The following is an 11,448-nucleotide window of genomic DNA, read 5'->3' as shown; positions in this document are numbered from 1 at the left end:
CTAGTAAAATATGCATCAAATATAAAGAATATATACTCATTTTCAGAAACTAAATCTTACCAGTTGAAAAAATAATTAGAATTAAATTGCAAAAGCGTTGATGTCATCTGGCTCATTCTTTGGGATAAAACCCAATCTTAAGAATGACGATTACTTTTCCTCTTTCTTTTTCTTTTTCTTTTTCTTTTCCTTGTTTTGGAAATAGGATGGATGTTAGTTGCATTTCCTTTAGAAATTTATTACTTCCTGCGGTGTTTTAATTTATATGAAATTAAAGGGATTTTACATATCACACAGGAACTACAATTCTGCAGCATGCTCTTTTGCGTCGGCACTTACATTAGGAATAACAAAAAAAAATTCAGGATAGTTATAACGTTTGCTTTTCTAGAGATGCAATGCTTACTATTATTATATTTTTTAAGAAAAAAAAAATCATACTGAAGCTTGACGGATCGTGGCCCCTCACAGTTTCTTACAAATAAAATAGTCCATTTTATTTCTCCTACAATCGCTTTGCAGTGGCATAGCTGAATGATTCGAGGAGTTGGAATCTGGCGATCGAAATCAATTCACCTCAATACCAGTACGAAATTTCTAACTGGAAGTGTGGAGACAACTGTGCGCAAGTTAAGCTTGCTAGGTCTGATAGAGATTTATTTGAGCTCAAAAACAATAAATTACTGCAAAACAAGTACACTCAATAAATGAGGGAAAAACTTTCAGTTGTTCTGTAAATTAAATTCATTATTCAAAATGAAGTTGGAATGGTGGATCTAATTGAAGCATTAGGAATATAATTTCTGCTTGGATAACAACAAAAGTACATAATATCAGACTACTAACTGCGTTCTTGGTCATTTTCCTCTTTCCGTATAAGCTGTGAGCAGGATTATGACTGGGAATCTTCACCATTTCAGATTCAGAACCTGCAAAGAGGCATTGCAATGTCAAACTATATTTCATATCTCTTACTGTAAAAATGAACAGAAATCGAGAAGTTCAAAATTAACGAAGCAATAGAGATGAAAGTTCTCATTCGTGGCAACAAAATCGTCTAATTCCTAGAACTAGTAGAAGAAATGTCTTTGCTATCTGATTCTATATGGTACTACAAATGAAATTGCAAAGAATTTTCTCATGCCTACAAATAAAAGGCAATATAAGCTTATTATCTCGCTAGTTTCAATTTCATGGAGCTGTAATTCAGAAGATTGAGCTCAGGATTTTGAATGCCATATACCTGCAACTCGAAAGTGCTTGATTATATATGCTCATTCATCTCACCCCCTTTACACTACCCTCCCTCTTTCAAGGTTTAATCTACCAATCAGATCTACAAGATCTATTTCCTATAATCTACCAATCAAAATTAACATCATCATGAAGACTGCCCAGAGTACATGAAATGAAGGGAACTTTTTTTTTTTTTTGTGAGAAAGACTCTATCTTTGACAAGCAAAATCGGGAATTTTACCATATAGAGTTAGGAATCATCACCAGCCATAGACCACCTGGGTGTATCGATCCTTGAGCCATCTAAAGCTCTTCCTCAGTGACCCCTTCACCTTCCCCTCCACAGAGTACACCTTGTATCCTGCAACCCTCTTCTTCCTCTGCAACTCTGGGTCACTAAGACTCCACCCTCGTTTAGATGAAGAAGACCCAGCAGTGGTCTTCCCCTTCTTGAGCTTCATCTCTCTTGGGGCTTGATTGCTCCCAAGAGAGGAGGCATAGGAAGTACTGTAACACCTCATCTCATGGAGCCCAGATGAGGAAGGCCCTCCTCTGCTTCCATACACCTCCATCCTCCCATCTCCAAAAGATCTTGATCTCAACTCCTCCATGGAGACCTGGAGACCCAGATGGAGGTGGGCTTTACTTTTACTATTCCAACCTTCTTTCTTCTTCTTTTTTCGTTGTTAGTGTGCTCCGAGCCTCCAACTTTTTCAATGGCTACAGTGGATAGAAGAAGAAAAGTGGGTCAAATGTTTTGTTTTGTTGAAGTCGCAAAGGTCATCCATCATAAATGCCTTGGGAGACTGGAAGGTGGCAAGAAAGAGAAAAAGAGATGAACAAGTGGTTGGGTTTCTAGTTTAACTATCAAACTACCCAAAGAAAAACAGAAGAGTGAAATTAATTAAGCTTCAGAATTCCCCCATGCAAAGCTTTGACAAATCTACTGTTCATTAACTAATTATTATGATGGTGTTAGTTGCACCAGATCCATTTGAAAGTTGCCCAAACTTCTTAGACATCAATACCAATTACCAAGGACCTAAAATGATGACTTACATCCATAAGAGGTTGGTTAAATTATAGTCTATTTTATTCTTTAGATAAAATTTTGAGAAATTTATAAAAAATAATATCTATTTCGAGAAATTAAAGTATAATTCTTCTAATGGTTTTAACACACAAAGAGTTAACTTTGACTTAAATATTCTGTTAATTTTGAGAGTAAAAATTAAAATACTCCTTCTTTGACCTTGAAATATTCACATTTTTTTAGACTTGATATTAAAAAAAAACTTGCATAATGAAATTAAATTATTTTACATCTATAGTAATTTTACTATTAAAAAAATTAGAAATTTTATAAATCACATCTTATATTTGTCTATTTTATAATTCACATTTTATTTTAAAGAATTTAATAACCCGACCTCCTAATTTTTTTCTTATAATTTTCATATAATGCTGATGTTATTTTGACTAATTAACGTTAATCAAATTACTAAAATATCTCCGCTGCTCCCTCCATACCCCTCTACCACATTTTCCCAACTACCCTTATTTCATCATCGTTGCTGTAATCACCTTCTCTTGTCTTTCCCCTCTACTTCTCTTCCTCCTCTTACTTCTACATATCATCGTTCCAACCAAGAGTTCATCGAGGAATATGGAGTGAGCCAATCATATTAATTGACTCCGATTTGAGGATCAAAATTTTTAACTTGCGCACGGTGAGATAGTAAAAATAATAGAAAATATGAGAAAAAAAAGAAGAGAATGAAAAGGCATAATTAATTTTTATAAATTATTTAATAAAATATAATGTAATATTTCTTTACTAATACCGTCTAAATTAACTCAGAATGTTAAATAAAAATTACAAGAAAAAGAAGAAGAATCGATTATAAAATATAAAATAGAATGTGAATCACAAAAATAAATAAAAAATAGGGTGTATCTTATAAAATTCTCTAAAAAGAGAATAATTATGAATTGTTATCCAAATCAACTTATTCGTCTACTATGTGATCGTTTTGACTCTCAACGTATTAGGGAAAGCATTCATATACGAGTATGTACCATTTCCTAATGCATTAATGAGCACTTGTTAATTTATCCTCCCTCTGGGACCCAATTTACTTAAATTTAAATTTAGTTGGTTAGAACTAAGGCTAAATTTAATATGTTAATACTCACTTAAAAAATATAAGGGATATTATAATTGCTTAATAGTATATATCTTTTTGGGCCAGGCCCAGTTAATAATTGCTTAATAATGTTTCTATTCTTAAGTAATCATTACTTATAGGAACATGGGTCGGATAAAATAGAGACCATAAGTCAAAGGTTCAAAAGTGCTAATACCAACTCCCTTTTCCATCATTATTTACTCTTAATTTTGAAGTGGGATCATCAATAGTAGTATTAGAATTATATGTGAGGATAATTATAGTCTAACAAAAAAAAAATTATACCTAAACATGCTCTTTATTTTTCGTGGCTTACTCACTTTTTTAACTATGTAAAATCTTTAACATCTTCATTATTATAAGCATATATTTAATTATTTATCAAAAAATAGAAATGTTCATGTGATTAATCTTAGGTACTAAAATTTATTTTACTTCATCTTAGTCGTGTTTAATTGCTAGAAAATAGATCTTAATAAAATGCTTCACGTTCTAGCAATTAAATAATTGATGGATATTTTCGGTAGGTAATAAAACATAAAAAATAATGATATTTATAAAAACGACTAATTTCTTTTCCTATTTCTGACAGCCAATGTCTCCTTATACTTTTGATTTAACTGTAAATATAAATATTATTAAAAGAGATAAAATAATGATTTAAACGATCATACTTTTATTAAATAAATATGTATTAAAAGAGAGAGAGAGAGAGAGAGAGAGAGAGAGAGAGAGAGAGAGAGAGAGAGAGAGAGAGAGAGAGAGAGAGAGAGAAAATACAATACAAAATAAAATTATAATAAAATGAGGGGCCTATGTAAAAAAAAAAGGGACAATAGCTCAGGTGTCGAATTACTATTCCAACAGCTACTGGTTTGGCGAACGCCCTCTCGCTATCAACGATGGTTTCCGAGGCAAATATAAGTAGATAAACCAGAAAAGAAGGTGGGATAAACTAAAAGGAGAGGAAGGTGAATAGGTGAAGACGAATAATAAAAAGTAGCATGGAATACGGATAAATGTTATTCTTATATCTGTCCGCTATCGGCATCGGTGCTAGCAAGGCCTGCGTGGGGAATACGATACCCTATCCTCCCCTCCCCCTTCCTCCTCCCCTTCTTCCTCTTTCCCCTTCCTCCTCTTTCCCCTCTAATTAATCCTCTTTATCCCCAAACCAAACCCTAACTCGAATTCGCCCCCCTTAATCCTTATTTATCCGCCTCCGCCGAGATCGACCGCGTCGCCGGGATCAATGGCCGGCGATCGCAGCTCCGGCGTGCAAATTATTCGATTCTCCGTATTCTCTTTCGGTCGCGGGTGAATCGACCCAGGGTTTTTTTTTTGGGGGGGAGGGGAGAGGGGGATCTCTTATTTCCGTCGGTTGTTACCCTCTTTTGGCTCTCGTGGGTTAGGGTTTTGGCATTCTTTGATTGTGGGGGATGGAGCCTCGAGTGGGGAATAAGTTCCGGCTCGGTCGCAAGATTGGGAGTGGATCGTTTGGGGAGATTTATTTAGGTTTGTTAGCATCTCATTCTCGTTATTTTGTTATGAAAATTTTGTTGATGGGGTCTTATTGGTTGGTTTCTATGTTGTTTAGGTACTAACATACAAACCAATGAAGAAGTCGCCGTTAAGCTTGTAAGTGGCTGTTCATTATTGTTATTTTGATTTGGTCACAATTACGAGTTGGCATTATGCAATGCTTAATCGATTTTTCCTACGAATTCGACGGTTTGCTTTTTATTGTACTGCGCGCAATAACATCCAATCTGATGGCTAGTCAAAGTTTAGGGTAGTGGATCTTGCCGAGCATTGTATGATCTAGATAGGTCGATTTGTGGGCACAGCTAAAGTTTTTGACTGTGTACTATAAACTCAGCAACTTGGATGGAGTTATTTGAAACTTTAACAATTTTATTGGGAAATATCCATGAGAACTTGTAGTGCAGACTTCATCTATGTAAGTTATAATATCCCTATTCTTTGTATATGGATCCATCCTAATTGTCTGTTTTGTGTCTTTGGTGCCGATAAATCTCAGACTTCTCCTCTAAAAGAAATTTGTCTTTATATTGTTCTAATGAACTTTATGTTGCTTCTGAAGCTATTTTATCTGCGGACTCTGCCTTTTAATGTCTCTACAATGTTGACATTCTTGGCCTTCATCTAATGGACTTAGTTTTGGCTGGTTGAATTTATCACAATGAACTTCGTACAATTGCTCCCTGGAGAAATTATATCTGCATTCTAAATGCCAATTTTATATACTAGCTACTGCAAGTTGAAATTGTATTATAGTTAACTTTTAATTGGTTATATCTTGGTCACTGTTACGGTGAGATAATGATGTTTTTTTCTTGTTCTATCAGGAGAACGTCAAGACAAAACATCCTCAGTTGCTATATGAATCAAAGCTGTACAGAATTTTGCAAGGAGGAAGTAATGACGAACTTCTTTCCCTTCTTTTTTTTTTCCTTTTCTTTGTTCTAACTGAGGTCACTGTCCAGTAGTTCTGGTGTTAGGCTGCATCTGATGCTGTCTAACCTGTTGTTGTGTTCTTGTTCCATACTTCCATACTTCCATACATATCTTCTTGCCTTGGAAAAGATATTTCCAGCTGTGGTTGGAAATAGACTTTGAATCTTTCTTTAACCCTTACCCTTTGTTATTTATTCTTCTTTTGCTGCTGATTTTTACAGCTGGCATTCCAAATGTGCGATGGTTTGGTGTTGAGGGAGACTATAATGTTCTTGTTATGGATCTACTGGGACCAAGTCTTGAAGATTTGTTCAACTTCTGCAGTCGAAAGCTTTCTCTGAAGTCTGTACTTATGCTTGCAGATCAGATGGTATGGCTTTACCTGTCATGCACTTTTATATTAGACACCTTCTCTGTTGGTTGACTTTTACCCTATTTTGTATTTTGTTCAGATCAACCGAGTAGAATTTGTTCATGCCAAATCTTTTCTACATCGAGATATTAAACCTGATAATTTTTTGATGGGCTTGGGTAGGCGAGCAAATCAGGTGTGCCTTGAATCCTCCTAAGGTTCTTTTTGAATTTTTGTAGCTATGAACTAGGATTGAAATCATGTGATGGTTTCTTCCCTGATATATTTAGGTGTATATGATTGACTTTGGGCTTGCCAAGAAATACAGGGATACTTCAACTCACCAGCACATTCCATATAGGTAAGTCATTTAATGGATACAAATGTACAGGTGATTCCAAGATCCTATTCTTTTTTTCCTCCTTGTGTTGTTGCTTTCCTCAAAACTCACAATGCTCAATCAATGTGGAAAGTAGGTGGCCATTCAATGAGCCAATTATGACACAAGTGAGTGTGCCTAGAAACCCAAATGATGCTACAACTAAAGCCAATGATATATCCCAATAGATGACCGAGACGTGCCTTTTAAAGTACATCATGATCATACTATGCAGCCTTGTAGAATGAACTAACTCTTACTACAATAAGAAAAGGAAGTGGAATCAAAACTAAAAATTAATAAATCAAAAATTACATATATAAATTGATTTTAAGTTGAAGTCCTCATTGTTTGCCATAGCAAAAGGATTTGTGTGCTTAGGTTTTTGATTGCATCAGGATGACATGCCCAATTTCATGCTCATCATTGTTGGCTATGATAAATGATTGCTCTAGATTTACATTATGGCTAATTGCAAGATTTCATTCTTATGTTGCCATTGAGTCAGATGGACATATTTCTTTTATATTCTATTGAAAGGCCTGTAGGCAGAGGCAACTGGACTTACCTGGACCTGTACAGTCAACTGGCCACCTTTTCTATGGAATCAATTTCTCTTTCCTTAGTTCTGTGAAGTTCTCATTACATTGTATTCTTGATCAGGATAACATGTTATATAGAAATCCTTCTGCTCGACATTCTCATGCATTTACTGGTGTTGCAGAGAGAACAAGAATTTGACTGGGACGGCGAGATATGCAAGCATGAATACACATCTGGGCATTGGTACTTAATTATACACTGTTTCTGCTTTTATATGGGATATTTCCATGAATGTTATTGTCCTTAGCTGATAGCATGCCATCCATCCATTTGGATTCATTCTTAACTTTACATTTTCTACCTTTCTTAAGTACAATATTCCATGCACCATCTTCTTAAAAGTTATCATTATTTCATTTATATTATGTATTTCCTTTTTGTAAATGTTGATGCATCCTCTTCTAATTCTTTTCCTTCTTCCCTTTTTCTGTTTTTGCTGGTAAGAACAAAGCAGGAGGGATGATTTGGAGTCTTTGGGTTATGTTCTCATGTACTTCTTAAGAGGAAGGTTTGTTTTCAACTTTTCTGCTGGAATTATTGAATGTTAGTTTATTTAGTTCTATCTTCATTCTTGGCTTTCTATTCAGCCTTCCGTGGCAGGGTCTAAAAGCTGGAACTAAGAAGCAGAAATATGAAAAGATTAGTGAAAAGAAAGTTTCCACATCAATTGAGGTAAGCACTTATAGTAAAGCAGAAGTTTTGCTATCGGTAGTTTTTATGTACTGATTGGTGATGTTTTCAGGCTTTGTCTCGTGGTTATCCTACGGAGTTTGCATCCTATTTTCACTATTGTCGTTCACTACGTTTCGATGATAAGCCCGATTATGGTTATCTTAAGAGAATCTTCCGTGATCTTTTTATTAGAGAAGGTGTGTCATGCTTATCAAAGTTTGCTGGAAATTTTAGAAGGATGAATTGTTAAATATTTCTGTATTTATTTGAGTTTTCCTGTTTCAGTGGTTAATGAGGTAACAATTCTTCATGCTGATGTTTCCAGGTTTTCAGTTTGATTATGTGTTCGATTGGACTATTCTAAAGTATCAGCAGTCACAAATCTCAAGTACTCCTCCACGAGCTATTGTAAGTTGTACAAGAGTCATGGTGTCTCTGCTAGAGTAATGTGTAACAATTGAGATGACAGAACCAAGGTTTTGTAGCTATGTGAACTTTGTGAAGTATTTTTTTGCTCCATCACTTATGGAAGTACCCGAGTCGGTGTGACCTGTCAGTCAGTAATCCAATAAGAAAATTACAGATTGCCTGTCAGCTTTTATACATTTCCTTTTGCTTTCTCTAAGGTTAAGTTTTTTTATTTTTTTGTTTAGGGATCTGGTGCTGGACCTAGTCAAGGACTGGCCCCTGCCATTGCCAATGCTGATGGGCAGTCTGGTAATGCCTTTTAGCTTCTTCTGTGTTGTCGTTTGTCTTAGGAGAATAGTTCCGATTTGTTTTTTGTTTTTTACATTTATCAAATTGATTCTATTTATATCCATAAAATTCTGTATTGTTGGATTAATAGCATTAATCGATTAGTAGTAGTGTTAACAAAAGCATGGATGGCCGTGCCGGCGGCGTATCGGCACATGGCACGAGGGGTGCCGCACGACACCTCTCCTAATAGTTCCGCCGCTCACCGTCGAGCTACCCATTGCCGATCGCCGTCGCCAATTGCCTTCGCCGTCGCCCGAGCACGTCGGGGGAGAGCGAGAGCGAGAGAGAGAGAGTTATTGGTTAAAACTTAAGTTGCGGATCTGGTTAAAACCTTATATATATCTCGATTTCTCTCTCTCTCGATCTCTCCTTCTCCCTCGGGCTAGGGCACTCGACGCGCTCGGACGACGGCGAAAGCGAAGGCGAAGATGAATATCTCTTTTTTTTTTCCTCTTCTCTTACGGTACGGCCGGCAAGTGCCGCGACACGTGCTGGTGGTCGGCACGGTCCGTGCTAGTGGCACGGCCATCGTTGATAAAAAGTAATCCCGACCATATTATATCAATGTTTATATGAAATTGCTCATACCAATTGAAGTGATGCTACTCTCCTCAATGAATTTACTTCCCTCTACTTCTAGCTTCTAGCAGCAAATGCCTGATTGTATGTATTAACTATGTTCCAGGTGTTGAAGATAGAAGGACTAGTGGTTGGTCAGTAACTGATCCTTCGCGTCTGCGAGTATCTGCACCTGCAGTGAATTCTGTTGGCTTATTAAAGCAGAAGAACTCAGTAAGAAATGATACAGCTGTTACTAAGGAAAACATGGTGAGTAGTTTAAAACATTGTATCAATATTTCTATATGGTCTGAGCATATTAATATAAAATAAATAAATATTTTTGTGCAATGATATCTTTCAATTATGAATATAGTAAGATCATCTGTTTCTATACTTAAAATTGCAGTAGCTGGGCGTCATCTTTGATCTCAACATACATAATCAACATGACACCGAGCTTAAGCACATTTTGGTGAAACCTCCTTAAGATATATTGGCAGCCTGATGTTTCTCTCTTTCTTTTTTGGGAAAGGATGCCCTGTAATATGTCATTCTGATCATTCATCCTTCTGCTTAATTTATGCCTAGCAGTCTGGTTAGCTAGATAAGTGACATCAGTTTTATTCACTCTTCAGTTACGTGTATCATAATAAATATTATGCATTTGCTTTATATGAACTTATGTGTGTGTGAAGACTTGAAGCTAATATGGATGTCCTGGCAGTTCTTAATTCTTTTGAAAACATTTTTACTCAATTTGCGTATCATTCTGTGAATCTGTCATTAGCATCCTTATGCATAAATATACTGAGAAAAACCATAACCATTACATATTATTTCTTTTCCGTTCCACTTCTGACCATGAAGGCGTGTACCATGTAGTTGTCCAGTTCAACTTTTTTGGGCCGGCCAAGCGGATCCTCAAGGCGAGCTGCTGTTTCTAGCCGAGATGCGATACCAGGCAGCGAGGCAGAAATATCACGCCCGCGCACAGCAGAAGCTAGCCAGGGATCTTTCCCAAGAATTTCTACACTTGCACCTGTGGAGCCTAGACGTTCTTCTGGCAGACATCAATCTAGCATCAAGAATTACGAGTCTGCTATTAAAGGCATTGAATCCCTAAAATTTGATGGTGACGAGATGCCAAAGTATTAGCTTTTTCCTAAAGGGGTGCACCACTCACTGTATATGCTTTGTCAACCCCAGGAACAACGGTTACGTGGAATATGAAGTACCCTTTTAATTATCTTTTTTCATCCTTATTTGAGTTTTGCTTGAAGAACAGCTACAGAAGTCACTAGCACCAGACTTGAAATGCTTCAAGGACAACCACCCCTGATTTAAAAAGATAAAAAGAGGAAAGGGATCTGAGAAGCCAGGTATGCAACACCATGCACAGATCTGAGGCAAGGCTATGCTATATGTTTGCTGACTTTTGTCTCCCCTGCCTCCTCTTTCATTTTTCTTGGGTATCCATGTCACTTAGTCGTACTCTCTCGACTTTTCATTGTCTAGCAGGATGAAATAGAATAAGGTGTCCTTGCTATCTATCATGGGAAACATTTTCCAGCTGTCTGTATCTTTGGTATTAAGTTATCTTCTAGACTGTCAGAGGGTATGGATTCTAGTCTTGAGTAAAATATTTATGTCCTCATATTGTATTGTGTACAGTTACCTCATTCATAAAAACTGTGTGAAGCTATATCCTTCTTATTTACCTGCCTCTTACCTTGATTCTATTCATGAATTTCTAGTAGAATTGAATTGTTAGATGTCAAATCATATTCTCTTATCCAATAAGCATATTTGACTTCTCTGATCTATAGCTTTTTATGGTTCTAGAATTAATCTCATAACAGATGGTCTTTAATTTTATCCTATTAGTTGCCAGGAATTTCTGGACCAAAAAAAGAGAAAGGAAAATGAGAATAAAAAAGAATCTTGTTACGAGCCATCTTCAAGATTGTACACCATCCGAGTATGCAAACGAGTTGGTCCGAGACGCGGGCCGCGACCTCGGTGTCCTCGGGTGGTAGTTCGTGGTCCTATTCGTGCCCTCCTCTTCTTCCTCCTCTTTCTTCTCGCCGCTTGGAACTCTACACTTCTCTCCAAGAATGATGGTCTTCTTCCATAGCGTCTCCTCGCTTGTTGTTGCCTTTTCTTTGTCCTTCTGCTCTTTCCTGCTCGTCCTCATCTTTTCCGGGAGTCTGTTGCTCAGA

The 11,448-nt window shown here is 36.6% G+C and overlaps 2 protein-coding genes across 4 annotated transcripts; one reads left to right on the top strand and one right to left on the bottom strand.

Annotated features, from left to right (window-relative positions):
• Positions 1-708: 708 nt before the first annotated feature.
• Positions 709-2,077, bottom strand: LOC140792270 (uncharacterized). 2 transcript variants are annotated; one of them, XM_073143152.1, is made up of 2 exons: positions 1,501-2,077; positions 709-929 (listed from the first exon to the last, which is right to left on the bottom strand). In XM_073143152.1, exons 1-2 carry the CDS (start codon positions 1,845-1,847, stop codon positions 923-925), a joined length of 354 nt encoding a protein of 117 aa, XP_072999253.1. In that variant the 5' UTR covers positions 1,848-2,077; the 3' UTR covers positions 709-922. The 2 variants fall into 2 exon arrangements, with proteins under 2 accessions (XP_072999253.1, XP_072999254.1); XM_073143153.1 differs by having other exon boundaries at positions 1,478-1,987.
• Positions 2,078-4,347: 2,270 nt separating this feature from the next.
• LOC140792275 (casein kinase 1-like protein 2) lies at positions 4,348-10,946 on the top strand. 2 transcript variants are annotated; one of them, XM_073143161.1, is made up of 14 exons: positions 4,348-4,940; positions 5,023-5,063; positions 5,795-5,864; positions 6,125-6,273; positions 6,356-6,451; positions 6,546-6,616; positions 7,359-7,420; positions 7,682-7,745; positions 7,825-7,909; positions 7,980-8,106; positions 8,235-8,317; positions 8,563-8,626; positions 9,354-9,496; positions 10,112-10,946. In XM_073143161.1, exons 1-14 carry the CDS (start codon positions 4,865-4,867, stop codon positions 10,382-10,384), a joined length of 1,404 nt encoding a protein of 467 aa, XP_072999262.1. In that variant the 5' UTR covers positions 4,348-4,864; the 3' UTR covers positions 10,385-10,946. The 2 variants fall into 2 exon arrangements, with proteins under 2 accessions (XP_072999262.1, XP_072999264.1); XM_073143163.1 differs by lacking the exon at positions 10,112-10,946 and adding an exon at positions 9,636-9,960 and having other exon boundaries at positions 4,450-4,940.
• Positions 10,947-11,448: the final 502 nt, after the last annotated feature.

The sequence above is a fragment of the Typha latifolia genome, chromosome 7 (genome assembly GCF_019914945.1).
Source record: "Typha latifolia isolate L0001 chromosome 7, TyphaL0001v2, whole genome shotgun sequence".
In the NCBI taxonomy this organism is placed as follows: domain Eukaryota; kingdom Viridiplantae; phylum Streptophyta; class Magnoliopsida; order Poales; family Typhaceae; genus Typha; species Typha latifolia.
This window is presented reverse-complemented; position numbering and strand designations above follow the sequence as displayed.